The sequence below is a fragment of the Chiloscyllium plagiosum genome, unplaced genomic scaffold (assembly GCF_037043375.1).
Source record: "Chiloscyllium plagiosum isolate Xiang-an unplaced genomic scaffold, Cpla_swu_hap1 HiC_scaffold_3, whole genome shotgun sequence".
In the NCBI taxonomy this organism is placed as follows: Eukaryota; Metazoa; Chordata; class Chondrichthyes; order Orectolobiformes; family Hemiscylliidae; genus Chiloscyllium; species Chiloscyllium plagiosum.
This window is the reverse complement of record NW_028270141.1, coordinates 96,862,406-96,885,115: the sequence shown is the minus strand read 5'-3', so window position 1 is coordinate 96,885,115 and position 22,710 is coordinate 96,862,406. Positions and strand designations below refer to the sequence as shown.

The 22,710-nt window shown below is 38.8% G+C and overlaps 1 protein-coding gene across 1 annotated transcript in view; it reads right to left on the bottom strand.

Annotated features, from left to right (window-relative positions):
• tfap2d (transcription factor AP-2 delta (activating enhancer binding protein 2 delta)) overlaps positions 1–22,710 on the bottom strand; it is a 125,320-nt gene that overhangs the window by 71,829 nt on the left and 30,781 nt on the right. The window contains exon 4 of the mRNA XM_043687491.2: positions 19,583–19,748. Coding sequence (XP_043543426.1) covers positions 19,583–19,748 — 166 coding nt within the window. The remainder of the gene's footprint in view (positions 1–19,582; positions 19,749–22,710) is intronic.

Below are 22,710 nucleotides of genomic sequence, written 5' to 3'. Positions count from 1 at the left end.
CAACTAGGACAGTGATGCTTTTCTGGGTTCACAGCTAAAGCACACTTTTGAGCACTGCAAAGGAATTTAGTTCTAAACATAGCATTCTAGCTGTGGTCTAGAAAATGGCTCCTCAGTTGCTCTCTTGATCCTTCACCATGACTTTGACGAAAATCCTGGAAAAATTGTGTAAATATCTGTGAAACCGTTTTGGTCATAGATACAGTGGAAAACACAAAATCCTTACAGAAATTCAATATCCTTCCCACTTTACTTTTGTATTCTGTGGCTTGAATTATAAAGATAATCTTTCCCTTTCATGTAGTGGTGTATTTAAACTCCCAAGTCTTCTGTTTATTCTTCAGTATGTTTCTATTCAACTATGTTTTCCTCATTTAGTTACTCCAAAAATGCATTACATCACACATATCTGTATTATGTTGCTTCTTTCTGATCATTCTGTAAGCCTGTCGCCTGAAATCATATATAGTTCTCCTGCCTGTTTTTGTACCTCTTATTTTGACAAATGTTGCAATTATATTCCCTAAATCAAAGTTCAAATCACAAACATTGGAGAGAATAAAACAGCATCTTGGGGATGCTATTCTCAATGCACCTCTAATTTATACAACACTTATGACCAAAACCTTTAGGTTTCCTGTTCATCAAGCAAGTGTCTAACCATGCTGTTCTTGTACCATCAACCTGAGTTCTTCTAACAAGCCTTTTGTGAAACATTTTCTCGATCCACATACAACATAACTAATTTATCCAACATATCAACTAGTCAAAAACACTTGAAGCTGGCTGCTAATGACATAACTGAGACCTGAATGCTGTATTGATCCAAAGCTTTTTTCAATATTCCTTCAAGGAACGTGGGGATTGCTGGTGACAACAGCATTTGTTGCTTATCCATAATTACCTCTCACCAGTTATGAATCAAGCACATTGCTATAGGTCTGGAGTTGGATAGGCTAGATCCTATAAGGATGGCTGATTTTCCTTCATTTAGAGCATTGGTGAACTCAATGGGGTTTTATAACAATGATCATAGTTTCACAGTCACTATTACTGCAAAGTTATTTCTGTATTTTCTCTTTTAATTATTTGACTTTAAATTATATCAATAAATTTGACAACTGTGATGAAATACATGGCTAAATGTATACCCCCAAGCTCCAACAAGTAGCAATCAATTATTCTTTTGGTACACTGCTTCCTTTACCAATTAGAAAGCAAAAAGACCCATCACTCAGTTGGATATTGCTTGTCTGTCAAACAAGCAAACTTTTTTCCCCACATCTTTGATCTTTTAAATCTGGTAAAGAGAAATGTTCAAAGAAAATAGAAACAGAAATTTCTGGAAAAACTCAGCAAGTCTGGCAGCATCTGTGGAGAGAAAGCTGTGTCAAGGGTTCTGAAGAAGGATTACTGAATCCAAAAATTTAACTCTGCTTTCTCTCCACAGATGCTGCCAGACCGGATGAGATCTTCCAGCAATATCTGTTTTTGGTTTTGATTTCCAGAATCTGCAGCTCTTTGTGTTTTTTTGTTCAAAGAAAATAACTGAATCACGAGAGAGATGATAGATGGAAACTTTACAGGGGCTTGAATATTATGGCCTATGGCAAGAAATCTGGGAGAATCATGGGAGAAGTCTAGAGAGGCATTCCTCGAGTCAGGAATGACTATTTAAATTTTCTAACAGAGTTCCAGGTGTCCAGACAAGATTCTTGCTAGGGCACAGCGAGGTGCCTATTAGCAGAGATTATTGGTTGTTGTCAGTCTCATTAACTGCAGATCTCGCCTCCGTAACATTCAGCTTCAGAAACTAGCTGCCAAGAATTTTCAACATGAAAGCCTGAGTACTTAGAGAGTAAAACATAATATACAGCCACAAAGATAGAATTAAAAACCTTCATGTATGAAATACAAGCGGCGAGGCCAGTGTGCAGACCAAAGGCAAGGTCAAGGACTGGTGACGATGGCACCTGAATCGGCGCTTTAGCAGTCTGCTGTGTGGCAGTGGCTGAAGGCCTGGATCGGAACTTTGGTGGTCTGGGACCCCAAGAGTAAGCCCAACAAGGCAATGGAGGTTGTGAATCTGCTGTGATGATGAGAGCAGGAGCGATTGAGCCAGCGCATGCCATAGCCGAGGAGATCGGGTTCTTGTAGGCAGTATGGTCCCAGCATGGCTAAGCACTTAAGAAAGACTTAATGCTAAGAAGAACTGTAGTGTTTAACTTGCAATTTTATTTTTTTTATGTAATACCAAGAGTGACTATAATGCTTAACTTTTCACCTCTTTGCTTATTTCTTTCTATCCTATTCTTAACCTATGTACTTGTACCTAGATGGTGCTGTGTGTGGCAACATTGAAAACCTTTCACTGTACACCTATATTTTTGTACTTGAGAACACATGATTATTAAGTGTAAAGCAAATCAATATATTAATTATGTATTGGTTTAATTTTTTTTCCAGTTTAAGTTCTAATCATCTTGATCAAGCTCTTAAAAAATCAGACATAAGTAATTATTTAAGGACAAGTAAGATTTCTAACAAATCTTCTTAAAACATACATTTATCTGAGTATTTTGGATTTCCAGTATGGCAATTTGATTAACTATTTTAATGTTAAATATACCTTCAATATCATTTTCTTTTTGATGAATTAAATCATGCAGGGGAAGTTGAGATTCAAAGTTTGAAGAATCAGATTTTTGATGTTCAGAGCTGGAAAATTTTTGATACCCACAAAACTCAAACTAAATGTCAGCTGCTACTGGTAAGTACAAGCTGATATTTATTGTTATTTTGTTTTCTGAAAGACAAGGTTCATTTTAAGGATGAACACAAGTCAGATTTTATTGGGCCTTTATTGGAGTAGGTTTTCTGATGCAAGGGCTTTGATTTTCTTTCTGTGACTCTTTTTTATTTGAACTTCAGGTGTTGCTATTTTCCTGCAATCAGTTTTGGTCTGGGGCATTTACAGCAGATAGATTTGACAATAGTAGCTATTGGAACAGGAGTCCAACTAATGTAAAAAGAAATTTAAGTAACTTGTTGCTATCAAGTAAAAATATTTTAGAATAAATATTGGCATATGAAATAGGAGCAGAGTAGACCACTGAATCCCTCAAACCTGTTCCACCGTTCTATAATATCATTTTTGATCTATGTGGGTATTGAATTCCACATTTCTACCTTGCCTCAATAGCCATTCACTCACTTGGCTATCTACAATCTACTATCTCAACCAAAAAGGTGGCCAAAAAAACCATCAACAAAATAGAAAATAAACTTTGAGATTAAACCTGTAAGTAATATCAGAATGAATAGCAAGTGCTCCTTTAAATGTAAAGAAAGGAAAAGAACAGCTCAAATGAACATAAGCCACTGAAGGAATGAGGCTGGGGAAATAATAGTGAAGAATTGTGAAAGGAGTAGGGTAAATACTTTGCATTAATATTCATAATAGAACACATTTGGTAGCATTTTAAAAATATTAATTCATCAAGCTGCAAAAGATGAGAAGTAAATACAAAAACTATTACTATAGCAAAAGTACGAGGCAAACTAATGGGGCTAAAGATGAATAAATCTCTTGAACCTGATGTGATACATTCTGGGATATTGAAGGAAGTAGCTACAGAAATAGTGGATAAGTTGGTTGTAATGTTTCAAGAATCTTGGAAAAGTCGAAGAGGATTGGAAAATTGTCAAAGTATCAGGTTTATTCAAAAACCAGTAACTGTAAGGCAGTTAGCTTAACATCTGTAATTGGGAAAATGGTTGAGTCTATTTGAAAATATGCAATAACAATGCATTTAGAAAGATATCATATGATTAAGCAGAGTCAGCAGAGCTTCATTAAAGGGAAAGTGATGCAAATGTAGTAAAATTCTTTGAAGAGCTAACAAGCAGGATTAATAAAGAAGAACTACAAATTGTAATGTATTTGGATTTGTAAAAGGTGATGGATATGATACCACATGTAGGCTCCTTTATAAGATAAGAGCTCATGATTTTAAGGGTGGTATGCTAACATGGAGAGAGGATTGACTAATAGAAGACACAGAGTTAGCAGAACTGGGCCATTTTCAGGCTGGGAAAACTGTAACTGGTGGAATGTTACAAGGAAAGAGTGTTGGAGCTGTAATTATTTACAAATGTATTAATAACTTGGATGAGGGAATTACTGTATTACTGCCAAGTTTATGAATGGCACAAACTTGGTGAAAAGGCAAGTGGTAAGGGGCACATAAGGGTCTAAAAAGAGATATAGGCAAGCTAAGTGAGTGGGCAAATACCAGGTGGAATACAGTGTGGGAAAATATGAGATTATGCATTTGAACAGGAAGGATAGAGGACTGAATATTATTTAAATACAGAAATGCTGCCAAAATCTGCAAGGTAGAAGCATATGACTTTAGCAGGTAGTGGGGCAGGCAAATGGAATGTTGGCTTTCATTTCAAAGGGAATGAAGTACAAAATTACATATCTTGCTGAAAGTATACATGGCACTATTTCGAATACACTTAAAATACTGTGAACAGTTTTTGTCCCCTTACCTAAGGAAAGATATATTGCCATTGGAGGCAGTCCAGAGGAGATTTATTATGGTAATTTCAAGGCTGGAAGGATTTTTTAATGAGGAGAAGGTGAATAAGTTGGGCCTGTGCTCATAAGAGTTTAGAAGAATGAGAGGTGACACAATTGAAACATACAAAGTTTTAAAAAGGGATGTAACTAGTTTGCAGGAGATCATGTTTCACAATGTATTTGAGATATGGTCTCACCAATGCCCTGTTTAATTAAAACATCACATCTTTACTTTTATGTATTATTCTTCTCATAATCGGATAGCCAGGCCATAAGTACAATTCGGCTGCTGTTAATGGCCATAGTGCCTTATGGATGGCTAGCCTTGAGTTGCTAGATCTGTTTGGAGTTTGTCCTATTTAGCATGGTGATAGTGCCACAGAACCTGATGGATGTTATTCCCAATGTGGACTGTGTGGTGGTTGTTTTTACCAATCGGCAGATTGGTAAGGGTGAGGTCAAAGATGTTGGTTCCCTCACCACCTGCCACCACTCCCGTCTAGTAGCTGTGTCTTTTAGGACCCAATCAGCTCAATCAGCAGTGCTGCTGCTGAGCCACACTTGGTGGTGGACACTGAAATCCCCCAGCCAGAGTATATTTTGTACCCTTGCCATCCTCAATGCTTCCTCTAAGTGTTGTCCAACATGGAGGAGGACTGATTCAACAGCTAAAGGACAGTATGTGGTTATCAGCAGGAGGTTTCCTTGCCCATGTTTAACCTAAAGCCATGAGACTTCATGAGATCCTGAGTCAATGTTGAGGACTCTCACAGCAATTCCCTGCCCACTGTATATGACTGTACCACCATCTCTGCTAGGTCTGTTCTTCCAGTGTGACAAAACTGGAATGGTGATAGTGATGTCTGGAATATTGTCTCTAAGGAATGATTCTGAGTATCACTATGTCATATATATATGACTATGCAGGGACAAAGCAGAGAACAAGTTAGGAAAGATAAATTAAACTGCATTTATTTCAATGCAAGAGGCCTAAAAGGGAAGGCAGATGAACTCAGGGCATGGTTAGGAACATGGGACCGGGATATCATAGCAATTACAGAAACGTGGCTCAGGGATGGGCAGGACTGGCAGCTTAATGTTCCAGGATAGGCATGCTACAGGAAGGATAGAAAGGGAGGCAAGAGAGGAGGGAGAGTGGCATTTTTAATAAAGGATAACGTTACAGCTGTACTTAGGGAAGATATTAGATTAGATTACTTACAGTGTGGAAACAGGCCCTTCGGCCCAAGAAGTCCACACCGACCCACTGAAGTGCAACCCACCCAAACCCATTCTTCTACATTTACCCCTTCACCTAACACTACAGGCAATTTAGCATGGTCAATTCAACTAACCTGCACATTTTTGGACTGTGGGAGGAAATCGGAGCACCCGGAGGAAACCCACGCAGACATGGGGAGAATGTGCATACTCCACACAGGCAATCACCTGAGATGGGAATTGAACCCGGGTCTCTGGCACTGTGAGGCAGCAATGCCATCACTGTGCCACAGTGCTGCCCAGAAACATTCCCGGAAAAAAATTCCAGGGAAGGTATTTGGGTGGAACTGAGAAATAAGAAAGGGATGATCACCTTATTGGGATTGTGTACAGATGCCCGAATAGTCAGAGGGAAATTAGAAACAAAGTTGTAAGAGATTTCAGTTATCTGTAAGATTAAAAGGTGGTTATTGTAGGCGATTTTAACTTTCCAAACATAGACTAGGACTGCCATAATGTGAAGGGTTTAGGTGGAAAGGAATTTGTTAAGTGTGTACAAGAAAAATTTCTGATTCCGTATGTGGATGTACCTACAAAGGAAGGTGCAAAGCTTGACCTACACTTGGGAAATAAGGCAGGTCACGTGACTGAGGTGTCAGTGGAGGAGCACTTTGGGGCCAGCAACGACAATTCTATTAGTTTTAAAATAGTGAGGGAAAAGGATAGACCAGATATAAAAGTTGTAGTTCTAAATTGGTGGAAGGCTAATTTTGATGGTATTAGGTAAGAACTTTGGGGGCAATTGTTCATAGGTAAAAGGACGGCTAGAAAATGGGAAGTCTTCAGAAATGAGATAACGAGAGTCCAGACACAGTATATTCCTGTTAGGATGAAAGGAAAGGCTGGTAGGTGCAGGACATGAAAAATGTGTTGCTGAAAAACGCAGCAGGTCAGGCAGCATCCAAGGAGCAGGAGAATCGACGTTTCGGGCATAAGCCCTTCTTCAGGAATCCTAGGACATGCTGGATGATTGGAGAAATTGAGGGTTTGGTTAAGAAGAAGAAGGAAGCATATGTCAGGTATAGACAGGATTGATTGAGTGAATCCTTCGAAGAGTATAAAGGCAGTAGGAGTATACTTAAGAGAGAAATCAGGAGGGCAAAAAGGGAACACGAGATAGCTTTGGTAAATAAGATTAAGGTGAATCCAAAGGGATTTTACAAAAACATTAAGGACAAAAGGGTAACTAGGGAGACAATAGGGACCCTCAAGGATCAGCAAGGCGGCATTTGTGTGGAGCTACAGGAGATGGGGTAGGTACTAAATGAGTATTTTGCACCTGTGCTTACTGTTGAGAAGGAAATAGAAGATATAGAATGCAGAGAAATAGATGGTGACATCTTGAAAAACGTCCATATTACAGAGGAGGAAGTGCTGGATGTCTTGAAATGCATAAAAGTGGATGAATTCCCAGGACCTGATCAGGTGTACTCTAGAACTCTATGGGAAGTTAGAGAAGTGATTGCTGGGCCCTTTGCTGAGATATTTGTATCATTGGTAGTCACAGGTGAGGTGCCAGAAAATTTGAGGTTGGCTAACATGGTATCACTATTTAAGAAAGGTGGTAAGGACAAGCCAGGAAACTATAGACCTGTGAGCTTGACGTCAGTAGTGAGCAAGTTGTTGGAGGGAATCCTGAGGGACTGGACGTACATGTAGTTGGAAAGGCAAGGACTGATTTGGGATAGTCAACATGGCTTTGTGTGTGCGAAATCATGTCTCAAAAATTTGGTTGAGTCTTTTGAAGAAGTAACAAAGAGGATTGATGAGGGCAGAGTGGTGGCCGTAATCTATATGGACTTCAGAAGGCGTTCAGCAAGGTTCCCCAAGGGAGACTGGTTAGCAAGGTTAGATCTCATGGAATGCAGGGAGATCTTGCCATTTGAATACAGATCTGGCTCAAAGGTAGAAGACAGAGAGTGGTGGTGGAGGGTTGGTTTTCAGACTGGAGGCATGTGACCAGTGAGTGCCACAAAGATTGGTGCTGGGTCCACAACTTTACGTCATTTATATAAATGATTTGGATGTGAGCATAAGAGGTATAATTAGTAAGTTTACAGATGACACCAAAATAAGAGGTGCAGTGGACAGCAAAGAAGGTTACCTCAGATTACAACAGGATCTTAATCAGATGGGCCAATGGGCTGAGGAGTGGCAGTTGGACTTTAATTTAGATAAATGCAAGGTGTTGCATTTTGGGAAAGCAAATCTTCACAGTCCTTATACACTTAAAAGTGAGGTCCTCGGGAGTGTTGCTGAGCAAAGAGACATTGGAGTGCAGGTTCATAGCTTCTTGAAAGTAGAGTCACAGGTAGATTGGATAGTGAAGAAGGTTTTTGGTATGCTTTCCTTTATTGGTCAGAACATTGAGTATAGGAGTTGGGGGGTCATGTTTCGGCTGTACAGGACATTGATTCGGCCACTTTTGGAATATTGCATGCAATTCTGGTCTCTTTCCTATCCCAAGGATGTTGTGAAACTTGAAAGGGTTTCGAAAAGATTTACAAGGATGTTGCCAAGGTTTGAGGATTTGAGGTATAGGGAGAGGTTAAACAGGCTGGGGCTGTTTTCCCTGGAGCATCGGAGGCTGAGGGGTGAGCTTATAGAGGTTTATAAAATCATGAGGGGAATGTATATGGTAAATAGATAGTCTTTTCCCTGGGATGGGGGAGTCCAGAACTAGAGGGCATAGGTTTAAGGTGAGAGTGAGAAGATATAAAAGAGGCCTAAGGGGCAACTTTTTCATGCAGAGGGTGGTGCGTGTATGGAATGAGCTGCCAGATGAAGTGGTGGAGGCTGCTACACTTGCAACATTCAAAAGGCATTTGGATGGGTATATGAATAGGAAGGGGTTGGAGGGACATGGGCCGGGTAAAGGCAAATGGGACTATAATAAGTTGGGATATCTGGTTGTCATGGACAAGTTGGATCGAAGGGTCTGTTTCCATGCTGTACATCTCTATGACTCTATGACTCTATGTCAGGCTGATGCTTGACTAGTCTGTGAGACAGCTCTCCCAATTTTGGCATTAGCCCCCAGATGTTAGTGAGGAGGATGTTGCAGAGTCGACAGGGGTGTTTCTGCTGTTGTCTTTTGCGGTGCCGAGATTGATGCCAGGTGATCAATCAAGTTTCATTTCTTTGAGACTTTGTAGCGATTGATAGAACTGAATGGCTTGCTCGGCCATTTCAGACGGTAATTCAGAGTCAACCACATTGCTGATTGGGAGTTAATTTAGAATCAACCACTCATGCACTGGAAAACCTAAATCTGTCTGTACCTCGGAATTCCAAAGTTGTTCTCTTTAAGAAGTAGACTGCCTTTACATTCTTCCTAACAAAGCAAACAACTTCACACTTTCCCACATTATATTCTATCTGCCATGTCTTTGCCCATTCACTCAACCTATTTTTCCCTATCTGCATCCTCCATCTGTCTTCATACTATAATTTTCAACTATTTTGGTGTTGTCTGAATATTCAGCTATCATCTTGCTCTACTCATTGACGTAAATTGGAAAAAGCTAAGATGCTAGGACAGACCTTTGCAAGAGTACACTTGTTACATCCTTCCAAACTGACAAAGGTCTACGTGCACATGTACTCTCTTTTCTGACAGCCAATCTCCTATCCATGCTGATTTGCTAATACCTATCCCATTAGCTCTTATTTCCACAATGACCTGTCACGTGGTACGGTATAAAAGGCCTTTTGGAAACCCAAGTACAATAAATCTGCAACTCCTATTTAGAACTCCAATACATTTGTTAAACATTTCCCTTTGACAAAGCCATGCTGACTCTTCCCAGTTACCTTGAGATTTTCTAAATGCACAGCAAAAATATCACAAACATTAAACTAACTGCAATGGCTTCTTGTTTTTGGCCTCCTTCCCTTCTTGACTAGAAATTTTATATTTGTTACTTTCTCGTCTGATGGCACCTTTCCAGAATCTAGATAATTTTGGAAAATTAACACCAACATATCTCCTCCCTTATTAGTTACCTCTTTTAAGGGAAAAGTTCATCTAGTCCTGGAAACTTGTCAGCCATAGCTCCATCAGTTTGCTGAGCATTATATACCTCCTGTTTATAAAAGCACTAAGTTCCTCTCTCAGTTTCACTTCCTAATTTATTAGAAATTTTATGACATTTATAGTGAAGGCAGAACAAAATATTTGTTCATTTCATCTGCCACTTCATTTTATCTACTGTTGAATATGTATTCTTCACTTTCTACAGGATCAACACTCTTTCCTTTTTAAATACCTACAGAAACTCTTATTTACTGTTTTTACATTCCTAGCTAGGTTCCTCTAATACTCATTTTCCATTCCTACTTTATCTCAACACTGCATCTTATCACTTTTGACCCTCCCCCAGTGTCTAGGTTAAAATCCTTTCTATATAATTCATTGAGCAATTCAGAAGAAAACTGTTCTTTCTCAGCCCTGAGCAGATATTCTGAACTTTGGCACTAGGCACACAATGCAGCCACCTAACTCATGCTCAATCCATCTTACTACCACTACTACATTCCATGTAGCTTCCTCACCTGAATGGCATCCTGTACCATGGTGTCATCATCAGTAGTCTCATTCTCCCTCCAGCCCCAGCTTTACCCAAACATGCTAAGAGAATCTCAGACCTATTAGACAATTATTGTAGCCATCCCTCTTTCACTCCTGCTCTCACAGTCTTCACTGGCATCATTTAGATTCACAGCCTCCTGTCAGTGACCACTAACGAAATCAGAAAACTCTGTCTCCTGAATGATATGACTGCCTTCTGGAACAAAGAGTCTTGGTACCAGTCCCCCTCCATGATGCAGCACAGTGTTGCTGGTTCGGTCTTCTGCTCTGAACCATTGAGCCAAAGTTGCTTAAATTTCAGACATTGACTGCAGACATGCTTGCTCTGGAACTCAATGATATCCATCAGAACTCACATGCTGCAGCTTTGACACATCCTTTAAATATTTAATTAAATTGTTCACTTATTTAGTTTGCATTTTTGTTTATATTTTATTAACCTCATCACCAATTATTGAACAGTCATAAATCTATGTTAAAGAATAGGAAAGGCCTTAACCAGTTATCAGAGACTCACTAGATATAGTTCTCTTGCTGTAATAAACCAAGATCCACAATGAATCTTGTTCTGTCTCTGACTACCTGTCTCAAGGTCCCTTCCTTGCCTCCTGTTATAGCTAACACTAATGATCTAAAAGAAAACAGATCACAAAAACACACTCCAAAGAAATTTTCCATTTGAAAGGGAATGAACTAGCATTCAATCTTCCATCAGTTCAAAGCAGGGTCAAGTGCATATTGATAAAAATGGGATTCTGTACTCCTAATAACAACTTACATTTACATTACATCTACAAACTAGAAACATGCTCGAGACAAAAAAATGTAAATAATTATTTGAAACAATTTACACTATTCTTTGCTAAAAGAGATGCAGTAAAACTATAAACCTAAATGAACAAAAAACAGAAATTGCTGGAGAAACTCAGCAGGTCTGACAGCATCTGTGGAGAGAAAACAGAGTTAATGTTTCGAGTCCAGTGACTCTTTTCCAAGAGAACTTTGTTTTATTATACGCCTAAACATTTGGACCATCAAGATTGAGTGGCACCATAGATATCCCAATTAGAAATGTGGGTTTGTGAAGGTATCAGTATGAACAATGTTTGAACTTGAATTATCTGTCCATCCATGCTCATCTGACTGAATTTTCAATTGAAGTTTCTGTGAGAATGTGAGAGTAATGAAAGCAAAAATGTAGGAAATAAGGGGAGCATTTTTTTTAAAAATTGAGGCAAATATAAATTATTTTGTTGCTTTACAGACATGTTGATATTAAAATTCAGTGATTCACATATTTCTCATGTAAATCTTTTATAATTAAGTTACCCTTTAATTAACTGAGCAAAATATATGTCCAAAGGAATCAACAATTTCAAACTCAATATAATCTTATTTACTAAATAGCTGCCAGTCAAATGGAACATACATACATGTGTTGCATATTTGCAAATCCATCTGAATGATTAGATTTTTTTTTAGATTAGATTCCCTACAGTGCGGAAACAGGCCCTTCAGCCCAGCAAGTCCACACCGACCCTCCGAAGAGTAACCCCCAAAGGGGTGACTGATTTAGAGCTACAAGCTGACGTGGCAATTTCAGAGGCAGATTCCTGAACCAAGAGTGTGAGTAATGTGTAAAAACTCTGACTACATTGCTAGTGAAACAAAAGGCGTTGGATTCAAATGGAGTTGAGTGCATAAATGATGGCAGACATCCCAGTACTGGGGGAGTGATGTGCTAGATCTTGAAAGAGACAAAAAACTGAAGCCCCGTCTGCTTCTCAGGTGGAAGTAAAAGATCCTAAGGCACTATTTTGGAAAAAAATGACTCTGGTGGCTTGGCTAATACTTATCCCTCAGGGAAAAAGTGAGGACTGCAGATGCTGGAGATCAGAGCTGAAAATGTGTTGCTGGAAAAAGCGCAGCAGGTCAGGAAGAGTGCCTCATCTTCCGCCTAGGAACCCTCCAACCACAAGGGATGAACTCAGATTTCTCCAGTTTCCTCATTTCTCCTCCCCCCACCGTGTCTCAGTCCCAACCCTCGAACTCAGCACCACCTTCCTAATCTTCTTCCCGACCTCTCCGCCCCCATCCCCACTCCGGCCTATCACCTTCACCTTAACCTCCTTCCATCTCACCCTCACCTTAACCTCCTTCCATCTATCGCATTTCCAACACCCCTCCCCCAAGTCCCTCCTCCCTACCTTTTATCTTAGCCTGCTGGACACACTTCCCTCATTCCTGAAGAAGGGCTCATGCCCGAAATGTCGATTCTCCTGCTCCTTGGATGCTACCTGACCTGCTGCGCTTTTTCCAGCAACACATTTTCAGCTATCCCTCAACCAACATCACAAAAACATGACATTGCTGAATATGGATGCTTGCTGTGTACAAACAGGTTGCCATATTTTCTACATTACAACAGTGACTACACTTCATAAATGTATAATTGACAGTGAAACAATTTATGACTTTTTTTGTTGTTAATGATGCTATGTAGATACAGACTTTTTAACTGACATTTGCCTATTAATCAAATGAACTTCCATGAATTATCTCACAGGAAAGGTGTCAGGGTCTGAAAAGAAGGGGTTAGAGAAAATTTGACACGAGGTTGTAATCTTCCAGAACTTCCTAGCTTCTGGGAAGGTGACAGTGATCAGAAAACAGCAAATGTAAAGTCTCTTTTTTCAAAACACATTGGGGATAGAAGGCAGAAAATTATCAGCCAATTACCCGAATATCTTCATTGGGAAAATGATCGAACAAATTATTAGGAAGTAGAAGAACATTTCAAAAATTGTAATATAATCAGGCAGATTCAACATGACTGTATGAAAGGGAAATAACATTTGAAACTCTATTTAGTTTTTTTTTGAAAAGGAGTGTAAGAAGGGTAAGTAAAAGGGAGTCATTGGAAGTAGTAATATTTGGATTTTCAAAAGGCATTCAATAAAGTGCCAGACAAATAATTACACCTCAAGATAAGAGCTCATGGTGTTCTGGCTGGTGACAGAGATAAATGACTGCCTAATTAGCAGGAAACAGAAAGTCAGGATAAATTAACTGTATGTCACAAAGATTCCATATTTTTAAACAAAAATGGAAATGCTAATAGCAAATGTCATATATTCTAATATCCAGAATTAACATGAGGAAAACACAAATTAACAAGCAAACTGTGGTTATGACTAAATGGCCAATACAACCAAAATAAAGCCCAGAAATTCTGTCAGCTGTCATCCAGATACCAAAGAACACTATGAGTCATTGAATTTCTTCAAATCTTTTTGTATCATAAGGAACCTCAGCCTGTCTAATTAAAAAATTTGTCCATTGATTTACCTTCAAACACAACTCCAACTCAGCCTGAAGGTCCTTTTACTTCTTTGGCTTACAATGAGTTGTCAGGTGACAGGTCTCCAACTCAGATTATCCCAATAACAGCTCATATTCCAGTTGTTCAATCTCTTTTCCTAAGACTGCACTGCTCAGAATTGGCTGGGTTTCAACACAACATCTACACATTCCCAGTTATCCAATTGCATCAGACAGCCATTTCAGCTTTCCTGATTTCACACAGGTCACAGAGCCAGTGAAAAACTTTAACTTGCATTTAGATTCTTTAATATAGATTTTAACCCATAAGCTTCTTCTTACAGGATTAATCAGTTTCCTGGACAATCAATTGTGATGCAAAGTCTGATGTAAGATCATAAGATATAAGAGCAGAATTTGGCCATTCAGCTCTTCTGCTATGCCATTCCATTAAAGCTGACATGTTTCTCAACCCTAATCTCCTGCCTTTTCCCCGTAATTATTGATCCCCTTACAAAACAAAAATCTATTTATCTCTGGCTTACATACACTCAATGACTTGGCCTCCTTAGCCTTATGCGGCAGTAGCTCCACAGATTCACATTATCTTGTTGAGGAAATTCCTCCCCATCTCAGTTCTAAACGATGATCCCTTCACTCTGAGGCTGTGTCCCCGAATCTTAGTATCTCCTACTAGTGAAATTATCTCCTCCATATCCACTCCATCCAGACCTCTTAGTATTCTGAAAGTTTCAAGGAGATTCCCACTCATCCTTCTAAACTCCATTTTAGCACAGACCCAGAGTCCTCAGCTTCAGGTGTTTCTCAGGGTAGTGTCCTACACCCAACCATCTTCAATTGCTTCATCATAAGGTCAGAAGTGGGGAAGTTCACCAATGATTGTACAATGTTCAGAACCATTTGCAACTCCTCACAAACTGAAGCAGTCCATGTTCAAATGCAATAAGATCTGGACAATATCTAGGCTTGGGCTGACAAGTGTCAAGTAACATTCATGCCACACAAACGCCAGGCAATAACAATCATCAATAAGCAGCAATCTAACCACTGCCCGTTGACATTCAATGGCGTTACCATCACTTAATCTTCCACTATCCCGAACATCCTGGTGGTCACCATTGGCCAGGAACTCAACTGGATTCACCACATAAACACAGTGGCTACAAGAGCAGGTCAGAGGCTGGGAATACTGCAGTGAGTTAAACATCTGCTGACCCCCCCCCCCAAATCCTGTGCACCACCTACAACGCAAAAGTCAGGATTGTGACAGATTGCTGGCCACTTGCCTGGATGAATGAAGCTCCAGCAACACTCCAGCTTGACACCACCCATGATATAGCAATCCATTTGATTTGCACCACATCTACAAACATTCTGTTATTCTACCACGCATACTCAGTCATAGCAATGAGGATCATCAAAAAGATATATTACAGGAATTCACCACTGATCCTCAGACAGCATCTTTCAAACCCATGACCACTTCCATTTAGAAGGACAAGGACAGCTACATGGGAACACCAAATTCTTCTCCAAGACACTAACCATCTTGTGTTGGAAATATATCACCATTCTTTCATTGTCGCAGGTTAAAATCCTGGAATTCTTTTCCTCGCAGCTTTGTGGACCTACCTTCAGCGTAATATTAGCTCACTGCCACCTTCTCAAGGTCAACCAGGAATGAGCAATAAATGCTGGCCAGCCAGCGACGCCTGCCTCCCACAAATGAATATAAAAAACAAAACAAAAACCTTCTCATATGACAAGCTCTTCATTCTTGGGGTTATTCTTGTGACCACTCTCAGAACCCCTTGCAAGGCCAGCACATCCTTCCTTACATATGTGGCCCAAAATTGCTCACAATATTGCAAATGCAGTCTGACCAAAGCCTCATACAGTGTTAGCAGTACATTTCTGCTCTAGCATTCTAGCCCTCTCAAAATTAATGCTAACAGTACATTTGCCTTCCTAACTGTCAACTGAATTTCCATCTTAACTTTAAGAGAATCCTGAACTAAGACTCTTAAGTCCTGTGTGTTTCAGACTTCCAAAGTCTTTTCCAATTTAAAAAAAAATCCATGCCTCTAATATCCCTACCAAAACCTGTTCATAACATCACAGTTTCTCACATCCTATTCCATCTGCCACTTCTTTGCCCAATGACCTAGCCTATACAGGTCCTTCTGCCGTCTCCCTGCTTCATCAACACTACCTGTCCCTTTGTCTATCTTTGTGTCATCTCTAAATTTAATAACAATGCCCTCAGTTCTTTCATCCAGATCATTAATGTATAATGTGAATTTTTGTGTTCCCAACACTAAGCCCTGTGAAACTCTACTATTCACTGGCTGCCAACTGAAAAAGACCCATTTATCCCCAATCTCTGCCTTCTGCTAGTCATCCACTCCTCTATCCATGCCCCTAACACCATGAAGTGTTATCTTATTTAGCAGCCTCCTGTGTGAACCTTGTTAAACATCTTTTGGAAATCTAAAAAAGATCATTTCCACTGGCTTTCCTTTGTCTAACTTTCATCAAAATGTATCAAAACCTAATACTTTAATTGCTATAATATCTTGTTTTTGCCTCTAAAAATGCAAAAAAATGTCTAAGACTATAAATCCCTCATGATATCTGTTCAGTTGGATAATCACAGTAGTTCTCCAGATTTACCATTTTGTTTTTACATATGTTGACAGCTTAACATAAAAAAATTGCCTTTATATATTCATCCCCTATGAAATCTAATTTCAGGAAGTTGACATCTACGTGCTGGATTCTGGTAGTTGCTGCATTTTTCCAAATCTGCGTCTTCAAAAATATTTTGATCTCTCTATATATTGCATAAAGATTAATCTGATAAACATGGAGATAAAATTGGATAGGGAAGCCTTTATATCTGTGATAAAGTTCACCTGATTTCTGATACCACATGTCATAGAGTCATAGAGTCCTACAGCATGGAGACAGGCCCTTCGGCCCAAACAGTTCATGCCGACCAAAATGTCTATCCATGCTAACCCTATTTCCCTGCACTTGACTCATATCCTTCTAAACCTTTCATATCCATGTATTTGTCCAAATTTCACTTAAATGTTGTTAATGTACCTGCCTCAACTACTTCCGCTGGCAGCTCATTCCATATGCATACCATCCTCTGTGTAAAAAGGTTGCCCTTCAGGTTACCTTTTATTCTTTCCCTTCTAACCTTAAACTGATGCCCTCTAGTCCTGATTCCCCAACCCTGGGAAAAAGATTGAATGCATTCACCCTATCTATGTCTCTCGTGATCTTATACACTTCTATAAGATCCCCTCTCAGTTTCCTATGCTCTAAAGAAAAATGTCCTAGCTTTTCCAAACCTTCCCTATAACTCAGTCCTGACAACATCCTTGTAAATTTATTCTGCACTCTTTCCAGTTTAATAACATCCTTCCGAACTGAACACAATACTCCAAGTGTAGACTCACCAAAATTCTGTACAACTGCAACATAACTTCCTGACTTCTATGCTCAATGCCCTGACTGATGAAGGCCAGTATGCCAAAAGCCTTCTTCACCTGTGAAACCACTTTCAGAGAACCATACACCTGAACTCGGTCCCTCTATTCCACTACACTCCTTAAGGCCCTACTATTCACCAAGAAATTCCTGCCTTTTTTTGACTTTCCAAAATGCAAGACCACACACTTATCTATAATAACTTCCATTTGCCATTTCTCAGCCCACTTCCCCAGCTGATCAAGGTCCTGCTGCAATTGCTGATAACCATCCACACTGTAAACAATATTGCTTATTTCAATGTCATCTGAAAACTTACCAATCATGCTTTGTACATTCTCATCCAAATAATTGATATAGGTAACAAACAGCGGTGGACCCAGCACTGACTCCTAAGGTACACTCGTCACAGGCCTCCAGTCCAATAAGCACCCTTCCACTATTACCCTCCGCTTCCTACCATCAAGCCAATTGCATATTCAATTTGCCAGCTCTCCATGGATTCCAGGTGGCCTAACCTTCTAGACCAGCCTATCATGTGGCACTTTATCAAAGGCTTTACTGAAATTCATAGACTGTGTCTACCGCCCTGCCCTTATCGACCTTCCTGGTCACTTCATCAAAGAACCCTAACAAATTTGTGAGGCATGATCTCCCATGCATCAAGTTCTTCACTGTGAAATGCTTTTGACCCAATCACGAGAGAAAAATCCATTTGTGTTACTCTTTTACTATTCTAGATTTAGGGGAAAAGTGCATGAAGTAAACACACAGAAGTCAATGGCATCATGGTAATAACACAAGTAATCAAAAGACTAAGCCCTGTGATCTGGGGAACCAGGTATAAATCCAACTATTTTAGCTGATGGAATTTAAATTCAATCATTAAACCAGTAATTTAAAGATGGTCTCATGAAAATATTATTGATTGTCATTAAAAAAAATACTGATCTGGTTCACCAATACCTTTAGGGAAAAAGATCTGCCTTTTTTTATTTATTCACAGGATGTGGGCCTCATTGACTTGACCAATTGAGAAGGTGTGGAGAGTTGCATTCTCATATGTCTGCATCACCCACAGCACAGATCAGGAGGAAATTTCAGCATTTCAATCAAGAGACAGTAAAAGAATGATGCTATTGTATCAAGTCAGGATAGTGTGTGACTTGGAGGGAATCTTGCAGGTGACAAGATGCATATGCTGCCCTTTTCCTTGCAGGTTTTAGAGGAAACAGGTTTGGAAGATGCTGTGGAGAAGCTTTGGTGAATTATTGTAATGCATCTTGTAAATAGTACGCACTGCTGCCACTTTGTGTTAGTGGTGAAGGCAGTGAATGTGAAATGTGGTGGCTGGTGTGCCAATTAAATAGACTGCTTTGTCCTAGATGGTGTCAAGCTTCTTAAATATCACTGAATTTGCACTCCTCCAGGCAAATGGTTAGTATTCCTAATATTCCTGATTTCTGTACTGTTTGTAGTCAACACATGCTGAGGGAGATGGGAGGAAATTCTTTTGCCACAGAATTCTAAGTCTCTGTTCTATCTTATAGCAATTGCAATTTTATGGCTAATCCAGTTCAGTTTGTGGTCAAAGGAAACCCACAGGATATTGACAATGGGGGCTTCAGTGATAGTAATGCCTTTGAACATCAAAGGGCAATGGCTAGAATCACTTTTGTTGGAGATGGTCATTATCTAGCACTTATCAGCCCGAACCACAGGCAATTGAGAATCGAGCCCAAGCTCCTGGAACTGAATTTAAAGAATACCAATATAACACCTCGGTGGACTCTGCTCTGTAATTACTTCCATCCAATGCCAAGTATTTTGAGGTCAGAGAAAGTAGAAGCCCAATCTAATCTGTCAATAATCTCACCCTCAGAAGAATGCTGCTTACTGTAACAGTACACATGTTCTTTTACCATCCTATTTAGTGATGTGTCAGATTTAAAACAGCTTTTTTGTTGTTAATTGTCAACTACTAGAAACTGGTTTAATTTAAATTAATTTTGATTGAGTCCTTCATCACCGTCGGACAGCAAGAAGAACTATAATGTCATCAGAATTCAAGTTTACATAATCTCTAAAACAGAGATATGTTCCTTAGATTCTAGCTGTGCATTTTACCATATAGCTTCAATTGATATCTTGAACTATTGAAAATAAGAAAGATTGGGATGAGAAAAAGCCCATTTAGCTTGACAAGCCCATTCAATGCAGATTCTTTGCACTCCCCATAATGAGTTTGATGTATATTGTGATTTGTGATTAAAATTTACCTTCGTAAGATTCCTCCTAAAAGAGAAGCATTGAGACATTCTGGTGGTGACAGACGCCTTTTCACTTCTGCAATGGTCACTTTATATTTGGAAGTAGAGCTGAGTAGAGACAGACGTCCAGGTACAGAACAAAACAGGTCCGTTGGATTAACAACGCAAGTGCTACCTAAAAACAATACAATAAATTGTGAAATATGAACTGATTGTGATTCTTTCTGTTTTAAAAATATGTGGTTACAGAAAGTGATTAAAATGTGTGCACAGCAGCACATCTTACCTTACAACATTTCAAGATGATAAGTTTGCATATGAATTGAAAGCTAAAAAATCGTGAAGGTGTGCAATGTGCTTTCTTATAATTTGGCTAAAACAGACTAAATCAAAAATTGGATAACTATCAGATATTATTGTCATCAGTGATCAATCAAGAGATCATCACAAAGATTATTTACACTGCCAGTACAAAGTAGGAAACCTCATGTGCAAGACCATTAATATTCTGCCATTGCAGAAATGCACTAACTTTATTCCTAATCAACTAACGACATTGAACTTTATTTCTGTGTTGGCAGATAATCACAATTTTTCCCATTTCTATTTCCCAATACTAAAACCCTCTATTTCATTATGATTACCCTGCACTGCTCAAAGATAAAATCAACTACAATGAATCCCTACAAGTCTCCAGTGACTATTTTCACCATATATTATTGGACTCAACCAACTAGAACGAGAAGTCTTAATTTCTTTCCCCAGTCTGTGATTATTTTTGTTGATTTTGACTGGTGCTGTGACGGCAGTGTTACACTTGACAAACCACCAAGTTTCACCTCATTTTGAATTTCTGAGAAATTCTAACTTTTTTTTGGATAAACTTTGATGTCAAAGAGATGGGACAGGACCCAGATTCTAACTCTAATTTATGTTGAATTAACTCATAGCAGTAAGTGTAATAGTACGAGCACAACAATTGCCTTCAGCACATCCCCACAGACACCTGGCAATTTCTGGCCCAGGACCATTCAATGTGGAGAATGAGCATCCAGGAAGGTGTCAAGCACCTTGAGACTTACTGTAGGGAAAAAAATGGAAACCAAGCAAAAACAGCAAAAGGAATGTGCTGTTGTGGCAATGTCCCACCCATCCCTTCCTGTGACCACCATCTTCCTCAAGTGTAACAAAGCCTGCAGCAGCCGTATTGGTCTGTACAGCCACTTACGGACTTACCCTGAGAGTAGAAGAGAGTTATCTTCGTCTGTGAGGGACTGCCAATGCTGATGGTGGTTTAGGAAAGTAAAAGGTCCAATGTTGGCAATCATGATTATTTTTGAACAACTTCTGTTGAAAGTAGAATGGACATAGGAAGGGTTTGGATGAGGGCAGTATCAGGGTTAGATATGATGATCCAAAAGTTGTATAATCTGGAAAATCTCAGTATTAAGAATGAAATGTGATCATTTGAATGGTGTAATATTGAAGTTTAACCAGTGAAAATTGCACAAACTCCAAGCATAGGGCACTTGCAACTTAGCCAAAACATTAGCATCCATTAGGATAGTGGCATATAGGATTTTCTCAAAAAGAAATATGAGTAATCTCAAGATTTCAGGAACAGTTCCTGCAGATCCTGTCCATGAACCTGTGTAGCTGATTACTTATTAATAATGCCCTTAACAACTGTGGATTTTCCTAGATCAGGCATCCATCCAATTGCCTACACTCTCCCACAAATGATCGACATTGTTACGAACTATAGCATCAGGAATGAGACCATGGGAACCACTTTAAGCCTATTTCCTTTAAAGGAGGATGGTCACTAATTGATCATTTAAAAACAAATAGCATGGGCTTGAGTTCTTGATGGTATGGTAACAGGAAATATAAGCTACTCATGAATGTAATGGTGAAGAATATAACAGAACAATGTCTGACTCTATACCACTATCCACTGAATCATAATGGGCACACAATATATCTCATAAAATGGTGTGTCACCATTTGGAGGAGTGGATTTCCAGCAGAGTGTGCTTTCTCTCTGCAAACCGACAAAATGACTAAATTTTTTAGGCTTTTTTCTAGTCCATACTGCCCAAGATCAAAGCTTATAACTGGAAGCATGAGATCAGTCATGTGTTATAACATGCACTTCGTTTGCATAATTTGAGGAATTAGAAGTATCTTGGGCATAAGTGGAAAAATATGTTGAATTTTGCTTGAGATAATTGAAACTATGAATTGTATATTTAGGAAAAATAACTAATTACACCAGATTTATTGGGCAGTGAGCAACTAATTAATTAGTAATGATGGTTTTTGAGAGGATAGAATATTCATTTTCAAAAATTATGTTGAAATCATGGGAATATATATGTTCATTGGTATCCAATTATTGTAAGAAAATATTAATGCCCTTAGCCACTTCTCCATGATGTAAATTTAAAAATTATATTTAGAAATCTTAATGAATTATTGACAAATTTGCTTTAAATAAACTGCTTAATGCTTGTGTCAAGACCATGAACATAATGAAGTTAAGATGAATTTGCTTGTTTAATGTCAAATTGCCTTGTTAACATTTTTTAACAAATGTAACGTTCATGGTTGAACATAGCTGAATTATTAATAAAATGGCAAAATTTCCAAATATTGCTGCTTTACAGAAAATAGAGACAAAACAGTAATGTCTTCAGCAGAAAATTCATTGCGCTGGTTAGTACTTATCTTGAGATTGTTTCCAACAAATACAATAAATGATTAATCCATGCCCAAGAAGTGTTCATGAAGAAAAATGAAACTCCTCTTAACGAAAAAGATAAATACTATTTTCTTCCTAAATGAATAACGAGCTAACAATATTACATTCTGAAACATTCTACATTTCAAAAACAGAGTGGGTCATTTTAGCATTTATCACTGAGTGAAAATGGTTAAAATTATCTGGCCATTGATTAACAAGAAAGAGTTTTATTTTAATTTTTCATCAAAGTAATAACTTTAACAAGTTAGTCACTTATATTTTGTTGTACAGTACATTTTGCACAAGATCTCAAGATAATTATTCAGGAGGAAAGCTATTCAATGTATCCAGATCTTTCATCAAGGAAGATTACACCACTCCTCACAGAATT